Here is a 19053-nt window from a genome sequence, read left to right on the forward strand (position 1 = left end):
GCTGTTGTTTTCCTTGCCCGGGGAGATATGTTCAAGAAGAGGTCACTCATGTTTATGTCTAAGAGGTTTTTGCCTATGTTTTTTTCTAAGAGTTTTATGGTTTCATGACTTACATTCAGGTCTTAGATCCATTTTGAATTTACTTTTGTGTATGGGGTTAGACAATAGTCCAGTTTCACTCTCCTACATGTAGCTGTCCAGTTTTGCCAGCACCATCTGTTGAAGAGACTGTCATTTCCCCATTGTATGTCCATGGCTCCTTTATCAAATATTAATTGACCATATATGTTTGGGTTAATGTCTGGAGTCTCTAATCTGTTCCACTGGTCTGTGGCTCAGTTCTTGTGCCAGTACCAAATTGTCTTGATTACTATGGCTTTGTAGTAGAGCTTGAAGATGGGGAGTGAGCTCACCCCTACTTTATTCTTCTTTCTCAGGATCGCTTTGGCTATTCAGGGTCTTTGGTGTTTCCATATGAATTTTTGAACTATTTGTTCCAGTTCGTTGAAGAATGTTGTGGTAATTTGATAGGGATTGCATCGAATCTGTATATTGCTTTGGGCAGGATGGCCATTTTGACTATATTAATTCTTTCTAGCCAAGAGCATGGGATGAGTTTCCATTTGTTAGTGCTGTCTTTAATTTCTCTTAAGAGTGACTTGTAGTTTTCAGGGTATAGGTCTTTCACTTCTTTGGTTATGTTTATTCCTAGGTATTTTATTATTTTTGATGCAATTGTGAATGGAGTTATATTCCCGATTTCTTTTTCTATTGGTTCATTGTTAGTGTATAGGAAAACCACATATTTCTGTGTATTAATTTTGTATCCTGCAACTTTGCTGTATTCCAATATCAGTTCTAGTAGTTTTGGAGTGGAGTCTTCAGGGTTTTTTATGTATAATATCATGTCATCTGCAAATAGTGACAGTTTAACTTCTTCTTTACCAATCTGGATTCTTTGTATTTCTTTGTTTTGTCTGATTGCTGTGGCTAGGACCTCCAATACTTTTTAAAATAACAGTGGGGAGAATGGGCATCCCTGTCTTGTTCCCGATCTCAGAGGAAAAGCTTTCAGCTTCTCGCTGTTCAGTATGATGTTGGCTCTGGGTTTATCATATATGGCCTTTATTATGTTGATGTACTTGCCCTCTATACCCATTTTGCTGAGAGTTTTTATCATGAATGGATGTTGAATTTCGTCGAATGCTTTTTCAGCATCTATGGAGATGATCATATGGTTTTTGTCTTTCTTTTTGTTGATGTGGTGGATCATGTTGATGGATTTTCGAATGTTGTACCATCCTTGCATCCCTGGGATGAATCCCACTTGGTCATGGTGTATGATCCTTTTGATATATTTTTGAATTTGGTTTGCTAATATTTTATTGAGTATTTTTCATCTATATTCATCAGGGATATTAGTCTGTAATTTTCTTTTTTGGTGGGGTCTTTGCCTGGTTTTGGTATTAGGGTGATGTTGGCTTCATAGAATGAGTTTGGGAGTGTTCCCTCCTCTTCTATTTTTTGGAAAACTTTAAGGAGAATGGGTATTATGTCTTCTCTGTGTGTCTGATAAAATCCGAGGTCAATCCATCCAGCCCAGGGGTTTTGTTCTTGGGTAGTTTTTTGATTACCGTTTCAATTTCTTTGTTCGTAATTGGTTTGTTTAACTTTTGTGTTTCTTCCTTGGTCAGTTTTGGAAGGTTGTATTTTTCTACGAAGTTCTCCACTTCTCCTAGGTTTTCCAGCTTGTTGGCATTTAGGTTTTCACAGTAGTCTTTAATAATTCTTTGTATTTCTGTGGAATGTGTTGTGATTTTTCCATTCTCATTTCTGATTCTGTTGATTTGTGTTGATTCTCTCTTTCTCTTAATAAGTTTGGCTAGAGGCTTATCTATCTTGTTTATTTTCTCAAAGAACCAGCTCTTGGTTTCATTGATTTTTGCTTTTGTTTTATTCTTCTCAATTTTGTTTATTTCTTCTCTGATCTTTATTATGTCCCTCCTTCTGCTGACTTTAGGCCTCATTTTTTTTCTTTTTCCAGTTTCGATTATTATAGCATTAGACTATTCGTTTGGGATTGTTCTTCCTTCTTCATGTGTGCCTGGATCGCTATATACTTTCCTCTTAACACTGCTTTCACTGCGTCCTACAGAAGTTTGGGGCTTTGTACTGTTGTTGTCATTTGTTTCCATATATTCCTTGATCTCTATTTTGATTTGGTCGTTGATCCATTGATTATTTAGGAGCATGTTCTTAAGCCTCCATGTGTTTGTGAGCCTTTTTGTTTTCTTTGTAGAATTTCTGGTTTTATACCTTTGTGGTCTGAAAAGTTGGTTGGTAGAATTTCAATATTTTGGAATTAACTGAGGCTCTTTTTGTGGCCTAGTATGTGGTCTATTCTGGAGAATGTTCCATGTGCCCTTGAGAAGAATGTATATCCTGTTGCTTTTGGGTGTAGAGTTCTATATATCTCTATTAGGTCCATCTCTTCTAGTGTGTTGTTCAGTGACTCCGTGTCCTTACTTATTTTCTGCCCTGTGGATCTATCCTTTGGGTGAGTGGCGTGTTGAAGTCTCCTAAAATGAATGCATTGCAGTCTATTTCCCTCTTTAGTTCTGTTAGTATTTGCTTCACATATGCTGGTGCTCCTGTATTGGGTGCATATATATTTAGAATGGTTATATCCTCTTGTTGGACTGAGCCCTTTATCATTATGTAGTATCCTTCTTTATCTCTTGTTACTTTCTTTGTTTTGAAGTCTATTTTGTCTGATATTAGTACTGCAACCCCTGCTTTCTTCTCACTGTTGTTTGCCTGAAATATGTTTTTCCATCCCTTGACTTTTAGTCTGTGTATGTCTTTGGGTTTGAGGTGAGTTTCTTGTAAGCAGCAAATGCATGGATCTTGCTTTTTTATCCATTCTAATACTCTGTGTCTTTTGATTGGTGCATTAAGTCCATTTACATTTAGGGTGACTATTGAGAGATATGTACTTATTGCCATTGCAGGCTTTAAATTCATGGTTACCAAAGGTTCAAGGTTAGCCTCTTTAGTATCTTACTGCCTAACTTAGCTCACTTATTGAGCTGTTACATATACTTTCTGGAGATTCTTTTCTTCTCTCCCTTCTTATTCCTCCTCCTCCATTCTTCATATGTTGGGTGTTTTGTTCTGTGCTCTTTGTAGGAGTGCTCCCATCTAGATCAGTCCCTCTAAGCTACCCTGTAGAGGTCGTTTGTGGGAGGCAAATTCCCTCAACTTTTGCTTGTCTGGGAATTGTTTAATCCCTCCATTATATTTAAATGATAATCGTGCTGGATACAGTATCCTTGGTTCAAGGCCCTTCTGTTTCTCTGCATTAAATATATCATGCCATTCTCTTCTGGCCTGTAAGATTTCTGTTGAGAAGTCTAATGATAACCTGATGGGTTTTCCTTTATAGGTGAACTTTTTCTCTCTAGCTGCCTTTAAAACTCTTTCCTTGTTCTTGATCTTTGCCATTTTAATTATTATGTGTCTTGGTGTTGTCCTCCCTGGATCCTTTCTGTTGGGAGTTCTGTGTATTTCCATGGTCTGTTTGATTATTTCCTCCCCCAGTTTGGGGAAGTTTTCAGCAATTATTTCTTCAAAGACACTTTCTATCCCTTTTTCTCTCTCTTCTTCTTCTTCTGGTATCCCTATAATTCAAATATTATTCCATTTGGATTGGTCCCACAATTCTCTTAATATTCTTTCATTTCTGGAGATCCTTTTATCTCTCTCTGTGTCAGCTTTTCTGTCTCCCTGTTCTCTGATTTCTGTCCCATTAATGGCCTTTTGCTCCTCATCCAGTCTGCTCTTAAGTCCTTTCAGAGATTGTTTTATTTCTATATTCTCTCTCGTAACTTGATCTTTTAGCTCTTGCATATTTCTCTGCAGCTCCATCAGCATGGTTATGACCTTTATTTTGAATTCTTTTTCAGGAAGATTGGTTAAATCTTTCTCCCCAGGCTCCCTCTCAGGGGTTTTCTGGGTGATTCTGGACTGGATCAAATTCTTCTGCCTTTTCATGGCTATAGAGGTAGTTGTGGGCAGTTGGCTCATATGTTAACTGGGAGAAGAACGTCCCTTCTTCACCTTGCCCTCCTCACTGCCTCTGCCGGTTACCCACACACAGGGAGCAGCTTCCAGTTTTATTTCCTGAACCGCTGTGGGCGCGGCAGCTGTCGGGGCAGCTCAGAGCCCTGTGGGGAGGGGCAGGCACACCTGGTGTGCTCTCCTGCGAGAACAGCAACCTTTCGCACCCTGTCCTGGCTTTCTCTGTCTGTGCTGGACTGCCATGCACTGGGAGGGCTCTGAGTCTGTCCTAGGCGGCTGCTGTGGGTGCAGCTGCTCTCAGGCTACTGCCCTGCTATGGTAAGGTCATGCCAGAGGGAATGGACAAGAGGCTGTTTATCACTGTGAGGGGCTTCAGAGCTGCACTGCCTCCCAGGGGGTTAGCGTGCCTGGAGTTCACCAGGATTCCCAGCTGCTGGGCTGAGTGTCCCAGGACACTTCCATTCTGCTATAAGGCCCCTGTCCCTTTAAGACTTTCAAAAAGCACTCACTTTTCTTTTGTCCCAGGGGTGCTGGCTGTGGGGACCCGTTTGCAGATTTTACTGTTCCGTTTCCCTAATGTCCAGCACATCATGCACTGTGTCTGTGCTCCTGGTGCGGATGACTAGGGCTGGGTGTTTAGCAGTCCTGGGCTCCCTCTCCTTCCCCGCTCTGACCCCTTCCCTCCCGCTGGGGAGCTGGGATGAGGGGCGCCCTTGGGTCCCACTGGACCACGGCTTGTATCTTTCCCTCTTCGTGAGGCACTGAGTTCTTGCAGGTATAGATGTAGTCTGGCTGTTGTACTGTATCTTCTGATCTCTCTTTTAGGATTAGTTGTATTTGTTGTATTTTCAAAAATATATATGGTTTTGGGAGATTTCTGCTGCCCTACTCACGCCTCTATCTTGGCTCCTCCTCCCAGCACAGATTTTGTAAGTGGGAATATGGACATTATATATAGAATGTTTTATCAGTTCTGGAAAGTAATAGAATGACTATATCCTTTCTCTCCCTCCTAAGTAATGTATTGTTAGTTCTGTGTGTAACAGACTTTCATCTATATACAGCTCACTTTTCCAATATTCTGTGTGCAATTCCTCCATGTGGATGCTTTCATTTTTCACTGCTCTGTAGTATTCCAGTGGGTGACTACACCTCAATGTATAATCTGTTCTCCTGCTGATGCACTTTGGGGATATTATGAATGTGCTACAATGGTCATTCTTGTACATATCTTCAGATGTGAGAGTTTCTTTAGGGTATATGCCTAGGAATAGAATTACTAGGATAGAGGACAAATCTCACAGAAGGCTGAGTGAAAAAACAAGCCATTGAAAATTACTTACAGTATGATTCCTTTTATATAAATACCAATGCATGCAAATGTAACATTGTTCAAGAATGCATTCATAATGGAGTTAGAAAGAAAAAAAAAGATATGGTAAGCATTTTCCTTTATTCTGTGTTTATGTGGAGGTGGGGAACAGGCAGGAAGGGAGATGAAATACGGGCAGAATTCAAAGAAGATTTCAAAGGTACTGATAATATTTCTTAAGCTATTCCTCAAGTTGGGTGGTAGTGGACAATGTGGGTCATTGTTCATATTCTTTAAAGCATTCCTATCTGTTTTATACTCTTAAATGTATAACACATAATTTTTAAATAATGGGCTTTACTCTCAGACCTGAGTTCGAATCCCTGCTCTGCTGTTTATTAGCAGAGTAACTGTGGTCAAGATATCTGACCTCTCCGGGCCTTGGCCTCGCATCTGTAGAACAGGGTTAGTAACTGTCTCCTACAATTGCTATGGAAGCGGTTAACTGAGGGGCAGCCTGTCTGATTGGAAGACATCATCCACATTTGAAGGTGTTTTTAAAATACCTCCCAAGCACCAAATTGATACTGTGCATCTGTGGGGTCAGGGCCTGAGTGGCTGCGGCTGCATGGCCTCACAGGGCTAGGCAGGAATGTTCTCTAGAAGGAGGTAGGTTCTGAGTGCAAGTAGAGGGGTTGGAGCGTGAGAACCCAGAGTTCACACTGTGGAATGTTCTAGGCGAGGCCTAGGAGGGACTCCCCTCTACAGCTTGTAGAAGTGTGTTCCATGGTGGGTCTCCCCTACCTTCTGTTCTCATCTGAGGGTATCAGGTCTGCTTCAGCAAAACAGAGAGGAGGTCAAAGGGTCATCTCAGCCTTTGTGGTGCTGTTCACAGGAGCTCCTGCCCAGAGGCCTGGACATCAAACAGGAGGAGCTGGGGGACCTGGTAGACAAGGAGATGGCAGCCACTTCAGCTGCCATTGAGGCTGCTACCGCCAGGATAGAGGTATGCAGGTGTCTGCACGAGGCCTGCAAGGAGGGAGGCTCTTGGCACTACCCTTTGGCAGCACTCCCCATGGGGGTGTGTCTCAGTTGTTCAGTAAGGCTACAGTGGCCCCCTCTAAACAAACCCAAACCGAGACCCACCAGGATCTCTGAGACCCACTAGGAAATGAGAAGGTCCCACCACGGGGAGGCGAGCAGCTTCTTCAAGAATCCCATACTTTGGTGACAGGCCATCCTCTGCTCGGGTTCCAGATGGACCACTTGCTAGTTGTCTACAAGCCTTCCGATAAGTTGCCTTAACCTTGCTGAGGTTCAGATTCCACTTCTGTGGGGTGGCATATAAATAACCTACATTGGAGGGATGTTGTAAGACTTAGATGAGGTGATATACATTCATCTCAGCGCCACGCACTCCAAGGTAATGACCATCTCAGCAGAAAGCTCAGTGGGCACCACTGGGAAGGTCACATGTTGTGCCCACTTTGCCAGAGTTCTCAGAGCTCTGCGCACATCAGCCTGGGCCCCAGGATGCCAGCACGCACACTGACAGTAGAGCCAGCCTGCCATGGCTGCATCCCACCTCTGACTCTCGTAGGAATGTAGATGGAGGGCACTTTTAGATTTGGGTTTCTCAGCCACCGCAGGATGTAGGACACAAAGCATAGTAGGATGCCAATGCATTCTCCAGGCTCATTGCGTTACTGAGAAACCTGCTTCTTTTCAACAGGAGATGCTCAGCAAATCCCGAGCTGGAGACACGGGAGTCAAATTGGAGGTGAACGAGAGGTCAGTCTGAGCAGCATGTGGCACAGAGTGATGAGGATCAGTCTTCCCTGTGTGGGCTTAATTACACTAATTGTACTAATTATTAGCATGGAACATTAGCAGGCACAGGTCTGAGGCTGTGTACCTGTCAGTAACGGCATTGCAGTGACGGTAGTGCTGCGGCGTTATGGGGGGAAGGAAGCCCATGACTCTTCCTCTAACTGTCCCTTAGGAGGAACAAAGTCGGTCTCCGTGCTCACTGCCGTTCCTTCAGTGCATCTCCACCACCAGATTCCCCGCCTTCGCTCCCATTCCAGGGCGGCCCATGTTTGGGAATGAGTCAGCGAACAGTCTTCTGCCTGACCTGTTTTTGTTTTTGTTTTGCAGGATCCTTGGTTCCTGCACCAGCCTGATGCAAGCTATTCAGGTCCTGATTGTGGCCTCTAAGGACCTCCAGCGAGAGATCGTGGAGAGTGGCCGGGTGAGCGTCAGGGAGGCCTGTGGAGGGAGACAGGCATCGGCAACAACTGCCCATTCCCCGCAAGGCTGGTCTCCTCGCTGCTCTCGTCTGCATTCAGTGGAATCCCAGCAGGCAGCCATCTCATCCTGCGTCCACCTAGGGGCAGCTGCCACTACCGTGGGAGGCAGCAGATGCCATGGGGAGAAGTAGGGCATTACCAGGTCCCCAGAGAGCCTCCAGCCGCAGGCTCGTCCACCCAGGCTGATGTGCTGGAACTGACTGTGGAAACCCAGTGTGCTTCGCAAGTCTACACCCTGGGTGGAGGGAGTGGCTTGTAAAACCTGGGCAGGTCAGAGGAGCAGACCCGCACTGGCTTTCCAGGAGGCGCCTGCTCCCAGCCGCAGAGTCACTCACAGTCACTGGCAGACAGGCTCTGCCTCCGCCACCTGCTGACATCATCACTTCAGCCTCTTGCACTGGTATCCTGGTCACCTTGCCCTTTCTCACGTCCCTGTGTGCCGCTGCAGCTGAGAACACAGAGGTCCAGGGCAGGGCTCATGCGCCTGGAAAGCATCCTATGGGACCCAAGCCCTGCCTGCTTTGCTGGGTGCTTTTCACCACTCTGAGACGGAGAGGAGGCACTCTAGCCCCAAAGCAGGGACTGAGCAAGCGGTGTCTGTAGATAATCAGATTATCAGACACTTCCAAAGCATAAAATACTTTAAAATCCCAAGCAGAAATAATTTTTTTTACTCACCGTGTATTTTCTTTTGGTACATCATGGAGAGAGGCTAGACTCTCCTCAGATCATAAGTTACTCAAATATTCATATGGATGCGTATATATGTATATATATTCTTATATATACAATGTCAAAATACTGTGATATGTAAAATCACTACAGGCTTTGGAGTCAGAAAAGCCTAGGATTTGCTCCACTTACTTCCTACGTGATCTTGGGAAAAGTATTTTTGCTCCTCTCAGTCTTACTTTCCTCATCTGCAAAATGCAAGTCATAATGCTTACCTCTCAGGGTTACGTGAAGACTGGGGTGATACATATGAAAGCACCTGGCACATAGTAGGCGCTCAGTAAAAGGCAGCTGTTACAATTTTTCACTCCCCTAGGGTACAGCATCTCCTAAAGAGTTCTATGCCAAGAATTCACGATGGACAGAAGGACTCATCTCAGCCTCCAAAGCAGTGGGCTGGGGGGCCACTGTCATGGTGTAAGTCTGCCAGGCCCTTGCCCCCACTGCACATTCCGTCAGCCGACCCAGAGAATAACTAAGGGGAGAGAAGTCTGCCCCCTAGAAATGAAGGGTGGATAAGGAAGCCAATAAAACTAGAGGTTGAAAGGGAGCCTGGGTCTCCCTGGGCAGTGCTGTGCGCTCCATGCAGCCAGGGTGGTGGGGGTGGCCTACAGGTGGGACCGCAAGGGTCACACCTGTCAGTGACATAACCCACCTTGTCCTTTCCTGGTTCTCAGGGATGCGGCCGATATGGCGGTACAAGGCAGGGGGAAGTTTGAGGAGCTCATGGTGTGTTCCCACGAAATCGCTGCTAGCACAGCCCAGCTTGTGGCTGCTTCCAAGGTAGGTAGGGTCCATCCTGGGTGCCCCCAAACACCGTAAGGTCTGGCCAACTTGGAAAGTACTTGGACTTGGAGCTGGGTCCCAAGAACAGATGCTTTATCCAGGATCCAGGTAGTTTGGGCCCCAAGATAAAATACCCTCCTCTAAAAGCTTCTTATCTGTCAGCACAGAGACCCCCTACCCAGCCCACCACATGGGCTCCTCTTGGCTCTCCTCACTTTTACTACAAATGGCCTCAGGGTCCCAGCCATGCTGACTTCTGGTTTGCAGTCTGATTTGCACTCATAAATGGGGAGTGTCAGTGCAGTAAGCTGTTCCCTGGCTTGGCTCTGAGGTTCCAGAGCCAATGTCTCCCTCTCCTCAAGGGTCTCCAAATTGGAACCATCGCCCCCAACTAATCCTAATACAAAGCTTGGCACCAAAATCCTTCTGTGAGTTTTATAGCAGCCTGCGGAGTATTCTTTATTGTCCTTACTTATTGTTGTCCCAAATTGTTTTCCACAACTGGAGCAATTAATCACAATAACTGATAAAACTAGAGTTAGAGGCCACCAGGCAGATGAGCAGGGAATAATTCTCTGTGTCAGAGATACACTCGGAGTTGACCTCATAGGCAGCAATTTTTAAGACGTTGATTATCGACCACAGCAGATGACATATATTTATCAAGAGCCATCAGACCAACTATGTGATCCAGTCCTTGCTTCTCTGTTGTGAGAACCTAAATCTGCTTGGTCCCGGCAGGTGAAAGCTGATAAGGACAGCCCGAACCTGGCCCGGCTGCAGCAGGCCTCTCGGGGGGTGAGCCAGGCCACTGCCGCTGTCGTGGCCTCAACCATTTCCGGCAAGTCACAGATCGAGGAGACAGGTAGTGATGCTCTTCTTGTGCATCCTTGTTACCCGTACTTTACATTCTACAGGATCCCAATTTCCCACAGTTCTATTGTCCATCTTCTTACCTTCATTCTCATTCTCTCAGAAGGTGGGGCATCATATCAGTGTGCTGCTCAGATCACTGTAGTGACAGGCCTTATGTAGATTTTCCATTTAGCTGTTCCTCTGACTTCAAAGAAGTGACCCTAAGGCCATTGTCCTTGCGAGGTCTGATGCTCAGTACCATGTCACTGCCCCTTCCTACCTCTCCATCCCTCAGTCACTGTCACCAGTTGCCAGTAAGTGGCAACCCATGCATTTCAGCGAGTGAAAGTCATCCAGGGGTGTCATTTGACAGGACCTTATCTCCATCCTTGCAGACAATATGGACTTCTCCAGCATGACACTGATGCAGATCAAACGCCAGGAGATGGATTCCCAGGTAGGAGCCCCATCTCTCAGTCTAGTCAACCTCTTGCCTATGATGTCAACCCAAATCTTACTCACATGGAGAGACTCCACAGAGAGAGACTTGGGGGAAATGGACACAGGTGTGCGTATTAGCCCAGGAATGAACCTGAGGGACGTTGGAAGAACCAGGGCAGTGGAGAAAGATGAGGAGTAGTGGTCAGGTCTGAACTTCTGGGCTGGGGTCCCTCTAGTGTGGTCAGGGCTCTCCTAGCCGACCATAAACTAGTAGTTGGGAGTCTTACTACTGGCAGTTTTTTTAAACTTCTGATATAAAATTATGTGTATATAACCTTTAGTTAAGAAAAATCACCGATTCACTGTTAACCCATCAAAGGTGATGAAGCCATTTCTCTCTGTTGTTCAGTAAGTTATGCCATGAAAGTAGGAATCAGTGGGATCCTGAAAAACACCTGATGTCCTTGTTCTAGAATTACTGATGGTCAGTTTTGGGGTTAAAGTCCAGATTGAGACTGTTAAAGTCTGGAGATGGGTCCCTCCGCACCTTCAGGAAAAGTCATGCGGCCAACTTTCCATGCGATGCTGAAGGAACAGAGCTCACCCTGAGGCTCTGTACCAATGCCCTCCTGCTCTTCCAGTCCTCCTGACCTCAGACACCACGTACATTCTCATAAACACCAACTTCTCTTTGCCAGCCCTGATCTCTTGAGCTCTGTACTTGTCCTGCTGCCTACTTCTTTCTCCATTTGATGCTCAGTAAATATCTCGAACTCAGTGTATCCAAAACAGGTCCTTCAGCTTCCCTCTCTCCCAAATCCGTCCCTCTCTGAGTTTTCTCCACCTCAGTAACCGGCACCACCACCCCCGCCCCCACCCTGAACCTGGGTGCCTTCTTTTCCCTCATCTCCTTCATCCCATCCACCAGCAAGTCCTGTCAACTCCAAATCTCCAATCATCACCTTAAGCTTTCCATTTTTTTCCGTCTCCCAACTTAGTTTAAGGCACCACTGTTTCTCTCCTGAATTGCTGTCAAAGCAGCTTAACTGTAACATAGGCGAGAATCTGCTTCAAAACAAACCTGTGGTGGGGCCAGGGTGGTGGGAGGGAGGGACAGGCAGTATGGCGGAGATGAGTCCAGCCAGGAGCTGGCAGTTGGTGGAACTAGGCAGTAGGCACATGGCAGGGCCCACTGTACACATCTCTGTCCCACTGTGTATATTCTATATTTTCCATAATAAAAAGTTTAAAAACAAAGAAAGGGACTTAGTCCCCTAAAGAAAGACCCTAACTGGGTCTGTCGCTTCCATGCTTGCCTTCAAGAGTTTGTTTATTTCCTTTATGTTTTAAAAGCATAAGTGACAGAATGTCACTTCCCTCTTAAAATCTTCCAGTGGCTTCCATTGGCACTCAGAATAGCACCCAAACTCCTGACCCCTGCCTGTGGGCTCAGGATAAAATGACCCTCCTGCTCTTCAACCTTGTCTCACGACCCTCACCCTCCCACATGCCAGCCACAGGACTTCTTTCTGCTCCCCCAACACCTCCAGCTCCTCCCTGCCTTCCAGCTCCTGCTCTTGCTATTTCCTCTGCCTGGAGCATCCCGCCCCAGTTCTCTGAACAGCTGATCTCTTTTCCACTTAGCCTTCAGCACAGAAGTTAATTCCCGAGAGTAGCCTTTGCTGACCACCCTTAACCTTTGTCACACCAACCCTGTCATTTTCTTAACAGTCTGATCTTCCCTGTTGATTAGTTTGTCTCTTTCCCCCAAAAAAAGGTAAGCAGAGACCTCATCTGTCTGCACCATTGTGCCTCCAGCACCTATAAGAGCCTAAAGCACATGATGGGTGCTCCATGAGTATTTCTTAAATTAATAAGTTAATAAAGTAATGAGAATTCATGAGGAATAGGGACAGCCAAGAACCAACACTTCCCCTGGTAAGATTGGGCCTTTCCTGTACAATAATGGCCCCTCGGAGATACCAGAACCAGCCATTCAGGCTCTGCCTGGACTCCAGGGAAGTGGGATCAGAGGAGATGGGTTACAAGTTGGTGGGAACAACCCACACGGGTAGGCTGCGCATTAGGGGTAGGTTTGCAGGTAGTGACTGATCAGGGAACAAGAGACCAGCCCTCTCCCACTCAGGCATTTGGACCGTAAAGCATCACTCATTCCTAGGGGAGGGTCCCAGTGAGAAAACGTAAGTGGATGGAGAAATGAAAGCAGAGACAAAGTTGCGAACTGTGATAGCAACAAACAGTATGGAGGAGAGAACTGGGGCATGGAGAGGGGAATTCAGTCTCTTAAGTAAGACTGTTCTCGGATCGCCACTCAGAAGGAAATTCCACTTCCTCACAGGTCAGGGTGCTGGAGCTGGAAAACGAGTTGCAGAAGGAGCGGCAGAAACTGGGAGAGCTTCGGAAAAAGCACTACGAGCTGGCCGGGGTTGCCGAGGGGTGGGAAGAAGGTAACCTGTCTGTAGCGCAGCCTGGCTGCCACGGGAGGTACTGAGGGAGGAGGGCCCGCCCCTCCCAGTGCGCAGGCTGCCTCCCTGGTTCTACTCACTGTGTTTCTCTTCCACTGTAAATCACATTCAAGCCCAAAACTGGCATAAATTGTGGTGAATTGAAAGCTCTTGTCACCTTTCAAGACCTTAACATTGACCAGTGGGCTGGTTACTCCCTCACCGCCATGCCCTTCCAGGCCCAGTGAGTCTGCTTTGCTCCCCAGGGGCTAGTTTCTGGCCAGCACAGAACCGGACAGTGAATGCATGACCGGTGGTCAGTGAGGACCCAACAAACAGGGCAAGTGAATTACAAGGTTCTGACTGCCCAGAGCCAGCAGTGGGCAACAAAGGCTGGCAGATAGAAAGGGCCAGGAGCTGGAAATGCCGCGGAGTGGGGTCAAATTCAGCCCGCCAGCCGGAGACTCTTAATCACCTGGTTCTGAGCGCTGTTTTTTGCGCGTCCAAAGTCACCTTGATCATGAAATAGCTGACTCTTGGTGGACTTGACTGGCTCTGGAAACCACCAGCAAGTGCCTCCCCGTCGTTCCTGGACACCTAACTCAGGGACTAGATGGTTATGAGTATGACGTGTTTTCAAGTCCATCATGGTGGCACTTACTGTGGATTCAGTGAAGGCGTGTGTAGGTGAAGCGCCATGAAACGAATTACTGTCTTTTAGGAACAGAAGCATCTCCACCTACACTGCAAGAAGCGGTAACCGAGAAAGAATAGAGGCACGGCAACAGCCCACGCAGCAGTGTAAAGCCTTGTCCATCCGTGTGTGTATGTTATTCCCCCAGCCACAGGCTGGACCCCTGAGGTCCCCAGAGCAGCCACACCATCGTTGGGGCCGAGGGCCTGCGTGGCCTCCAAAAACCTGTCTCCACAGTGACCCCATTGTGTCACCCATGATCTTTGTGGTCTCCCAGCCTCCTAGTGTCTAGGCTGGCCCAGGGCCACCCCTGTAGGGAGGCCCACCCTCCCATCCTGCCTGTGGTTTGGGCCGCAGACAGCATCCTTGCTGGGAGCCTGCAGGAGGACCAGCTTAAGCCTTTTCTTTTCTTTCTCTTCTTAGTCTTCTCAGTTTCATCATTTGCACAAACTTGTGAGCATCAGAGGGCTTGTGGACTCCAAACCAGGCCACCACCCTGAATCTGCCCACAGTCAGAAAGAAGTAGGAGTGTCCTGGCTCAGAATACCAAGGCAATGCCCCCTCTTCTGGAAGTTCCATGGATTCCCACTGCTTCTCACAGTGGTCGGTTGGATTTTTTGGCTTTTCTTCTTTTCCAAGTTGCACTCATCTAGCCAACTCTCCCACAGGGAGCACCCCTGGGGCCCTGAGCTCTTGGGAGCCCCTAACTGCAGCAGTCAGCAGCAGTGGTGCTGCTCAGGCGTCACCTTGGTGCTCCACATCAGCCTCCGTGCCAAGCGTCCTGCTGAACGAGTGAGGGGCAGTGAGGCCACTGCCCGGGGTGGGGCAGGGCTGCCAGGCCACACTCTCCAAGGCAGAAGCAGAGTGAGTGCCTTTCCCTCCTAAAGCTGGAACCCAGCCGAAAGCCTCTGCCCACCTTCACGAGCGACAGCTACAGAGGCGGGGGATTGAGGGGTGCCCAAGGTCTTCAGGAGACACGTTTCTCGGGAACTCGTTGTGACCAGCCTGAAAAACCTTGTCACGTGCTTGAGTGTGCTGGTGAGAGGAGCCATCCTTCTCCCCACCGCCGGGGTGGGTTTTCCCTGCCACCTCACATTGGCCACTTCCTTTCAGACCCAGGCAGGGCCCCAAGCGCAATCATGTGAGAGGTTTCTGATTCCTTTCTCCAAATGTCTGCCTCAGCATCCTCTTGAATCTGAAGAACATAGTTCCCAGGTCAGGCAGACTTGCTCCCAGCAGGAGAAAACCCTGTGCTTATTTGGCACCTTTAATATTTATTGCTAACCTCCGCTGAGCAGCAGCAGCCTACAGAAACACGCTTGGAGCGGTCAGATTTCAGGTGTGAGTGTGGTAAGGTTCCTGTGGCTGCCATGGCATGACCGTGTCCGAGAATCAGAGACAAGACCAAGATGTCCCGTCTGCCCTTGGCATGGATCCCTGAGCAGGCAGGTTCCCTGGAGCATCTGGGTCAGGGAGAAAGGAGGACGCACATCCCTGGCCCTCACTGCCCTGGGGTGGGATGAGGATGGGGCATGTCAACAGCCTCCTGGAGATAGGCAGCCCGGCCAGACAGTGCTGCTCTGCCTCCCACTGGCCCCAGCATTTAAGTGACCTTCCGATCTCAGACAAACAGCGTCTTCCTTCCTCTCTGTAGCAACTGACAGGTAGTAGCCAACACTCACCTCCCAGGACCTGTCGCAAATATTGCCAAGTGTTGATACAGGGCAGGTCGTGAGACTCGTGTTTGATCACTGTGACTCACTCACTCCCCTCCTTCCTAAACACCCCCCAACTCCCTCTCTGTTTTCTAAGTAGGCTCTCAAAAAAACAGTCTCCCATTAGCTCAGATGACGGAGACTCAGATGTGTGATCTCCCTGCTGGTCTTACGAGAGGTCAGCACTGGGAATAGAGTGCTCCTATGTTAATACCGCCTTGTACTCTGCATTGTTATATCTAAGGCATGGTGTGTGGCAGCCTGGCCCAGTTGTGCCAGTTAAGCCCATTGGCATGTTCTCAGTGTGAGTGAACATTTCCAGAGCTGGCCTTTCCTCACTTCCAGGGTCTCAGCCCTTCAAACTGTCTGGCTCCAAATTACCAATGTGGTGGAGGGAGTATAGTATATTGGGCCACATTAGGATTCTCTGAATAATACTCCCTCTAAAATGAAGCCATGGTAATTTTTAAAACCATTGTGGACTTAGCCTGAGTAATAAAGCAGTTAAGGAAGCACTTAAGTGGGGAGCATGGGGTAATTCAGCCTTATATGAGGAAATACCTGTCAGCTGTTGTGCATTACTTTCATCATTGCTCAGAGTGGAAGCTTGTCTATCCTCAAGCCAAAGTAAAAAATGAGTGTGGTACTTGGTATGGAAATACCTTGATTGAAACAGGAATCCCATCCTAAGGCTAGAAATGAACCTCACAGCCTTAAAAGCTGCTAAGCTTCCACCTGTTTGTACCTAGGAAGTGCTCACATTAAATTTGTCACTGAGCATCAACAGTGACTGAAGTCTCAGGGTCAGTGTAAACAGGTCACAGTAAAGCAGGACAACAATGGCATAGGATTGACGAGAGGTTAAACTACTCACACCGGTTATTAAATTTTGTAGTACAAAGTGCTAATACCTCTAGAATAAGAATAGGTGTGTACATAGTAAGGAAAAAAATAGAACAAAGGACTTAACTTTGAGGGGTTATTTTATATCTGAGCAAGGATCTTAAGGTAGACTGCAGTTCGTGCTGCTTGCTGATCCTGCTGTGCACAACCGGTCCCTAGGATCCTGTGTGAATACGAGCCCCTAACCCAGCGGCTGGAGGAACCAGACCTTTTTCAGAGCATCCTTTCTGGAAGTGTTTGAGCTGCCACGTCAGACACCATGATTCACACCGGGTACCAGGGGTCACCATTGCATGTCACTCAGGTGGGCTTGCCTCAGCTTCTCACCGAGGAAGAGCTGAGCTGGCTCCAAGCTTGCAGCTGGAAAGTGCTCACTTCTTGGCCAGCTCCTGAATCTAGAGGCATGTATCTACTGGTTCTGCTTACCCTGGTCTTTAGTACCTGGTCAAGTTCTTGCTATCTTCCACCACCTTTCAAGTCTCTGGAGGTCCTGCCTGCCAATGAAAGCCTTATTCGATCCTGGCATTGGCCTTCCAACCAGACTGGCTTTGCCCTCTCTGCATCCTCAGGCCTCCAGAGACTGCACATCTGTCGCACAGACCACCACCACCACAGGCTGGACACAGCAAATGGGCCGGCTGTCTGCTGCTCCAGCCCTTCGTCTCCCAGGTCCATACCAAGTGCAGGGTCAGCAGCCCACCGTGATGCACTGCCTCCCACCACAGCAGCCAAAGCACCTTGAAATAATCGGATAGGTGCTGTTGGGTCCAATTCTGAGAGTAGATACCTGCCAGACATGTCTTTCAGGCAACCCTCAACTACCTCAGGTTTGAAGGCCCTAAATTAAGCTGACATTAGTACTCATAGGGACAAACCAGAGGGGGTTCCAATATACTTGGTGATAACACAGTTGTCTCAAACTTACAACAAACTCTCACATTTAGGTTTGCAGGGATGGGGTTGGATTTGTTTTTCTTCTATTTTTAACTTTTTCCCCGATGTTCCATTAGAATAGGTCCTGTAAATGACTTTCATTTTCCAGAGTGCCTACCTTCCCAGGGCAGGTAGCCACTAGCTTTTGTTTCCTTCCAACAATACTTTTATTAAGGTAACCTTTCTTTGTATAATACATTGCATCTGTGTTTTCAATTTTTCAAATAAATATTTCAGCCTGGCAATGGAGAGTAATGGTATAATGGACCAACCAAAGTGGTCTTAAGGTCTGATTTCCAGCGAAAAGCCTGCATTTATATCCTAGGGTTCATCAAATCCACTTCAGCTCTGTACCTCTGGGAATACGTCTTAAAAACAGGACATTTTATGAGGCGTACAAGTGCTACCACATTTCCTTTGCTGCTTAGAGAAACTAGTATGTCCTCCCTTAAACATGTTCTGTCTTCTGTACACTGTCCTGTCCTGGGGACTGATGAAACGAATAGCGCCAGAGTAGTCAATACTGTAGTTCATCTAGAAGGCGAGGTCTGCATAAAACCTGGGGTCTCAGGCTATGAATACACCCTTCTCCACCCTTAAGGTGCAAAAGGAACCTGCCACCTTAAAACTAGATGGAATGAATTCTGCTTAGGGACAGAAGCTGCCAATTATAAGGGGATTCAGAGCAAGCCAGTCACAGCTACCAGAGAATTTGCAGAGGGAGTTGGCAGAAAGGCAACCTTTCCCCAGCAGGATTGCAACTTAACATGTTAAGCCAAGGAAAGCTACAAAGGAGGGAGGGAGGTGGGCAAGACCCAGGATAAGGAAGCAGGAGAATTGCCCAGTGACTCATCAAGTAAGGGAAGCATGGAGCAAGTACTCAGAAGCTGGAGCCTATAGCAGAGGAGGTCAAAGAACCAGGAAAAGAAAGAAAATAGTGTTGAAACTGCCCAGTGGGAAGATGATCTGAGTAAGTACAGAAGACAGCACCAGCCTGCAGCTGGGTTTTCTGCACCTGGCCACAATGCAGAAACAAACGCGCTCCATTTGAAGCCCCACTGAAAGCATGGACAGGTTTTGGTCCCAGCTCTCTTGCAGATCGCTTCTGGAGATAAGATGTGAAATGGCTCCAGAGAGCCAGGAAGAATACTTGGGCAAATGGGCCCCCTGCTTTGAAGTGCCTTCTGGGGCCTGAATCTGGCCTGGGCCCAGCAGTGTTATCCATGCAGAGCCTCTCTCCCCTCCCAGGGGAGTTCCAGCCCATGATACTCTTCCCAAACCCTTGCTCCCTGTATATCGCCTTAACCAGATGCCCAGAGTTTTGGGTACTCACACCTGAGGGGTCTTAGAGTCCTGTGCCAGGCCCCAGTTCTGGAAAGGCAGCCTGGTTAACTTGTCACTCTGGCCAGTGTAGAGTTAAAAGGAATCGTGAAATCATGCCACTTGAATGGTACCAACATGCCATTAAAGCAGGGAAGGGATTAGAGTTTATGCAGACAGTATAAACAGACTCACACTGTGCCACTGGGATTTAAAGCCACCGAGTTTTCATTTTGCTCACCACAGTTATCCTCAATCTCTAGCATGTTACCCAGTGTCCACTAGTCCTTGAGTAAGTGAATTCTCTTTACACTGTATTCTTAGTCACCACATTTTATGCATCCGTTCCTCATGCAGGAGCTGAAATATGCAAAGATGTAGGCTTTCTGTTCCCTGTCCTCAAAAGTTGCATTCACATCATTTGTTATCAAGTGTCTACTGTATTGGTACTGGGAACATGGGAGAGACAAAACAGATGTGCACCCGCCCTTCTGGAGATTACAGGCCA

General features: G+C 47.3%; 1 protein-coding gene across 7 annotated transcripts in view; it reads left to right on the plus strand.

The window, feature by feature from the left end:
* The window catches only part of HIP1 (huntingtin interacting protein 1), a 164603-nt gene extending 147133 nt beyond the window's left edge, over positions 1–17470 (plus strand). For 5 of the 7 annotated variants that reach the window (XM_017654511.3, XM_073215185.1, XM_073215184.1 and 2 more), the window contains 10 exons: positions 6288–6398; positions 7125–7183; positions 7550–7643; positions 8750–8850; positions 9111–9216; positions 9961–10084; positions 10470–10531; positions 12875–12983; positions 13702–13781; positions 14098–17470. In XM_017654511.3, the coding sequence (XP_017510000.3) occupies positions 6288–6398; positions 7125–7183; positions 7550–7643; positions 8750–8850; positions 9111–9216; positions 9961–10084; positions 10470–10531; positions 12875–12983; positions 13702–13754 (819 nt within the window). In that variant the 3' untranslated portion in view covers positions 13755–13781; positions 14098–17470. Of the gene's footprint in view, positions 1–6287; positions 6399–7124; positions 7184–7549; positions 7644–8749; positions 8851–9110; positions 9217–9960; positions 10085–10469; positions 10532–12874; positions 12984–13701; positions 13806–14097 lie in introns of all 7 variants that reach the window. The other 2 variants (XR_012122198.1, XM_073215182.1) reach the window with 2 other exon arrangements.
* Positions 17471–19053: the final 1583 nt, after the last annotated feature.

This window comes from Manis javanica, chromosome 10 (genome assembly GCF_040802235.1).
Source record: "Manis javanica isolate MJ-LG chromosome 10, MJ_LKY, whole genome shotgun sequence".
Lineage (NCBI taxonomy): Eukaryota > Metazoa > Chordata > Mammalia > Pholidota > Manidae > Manis > Manis javanica.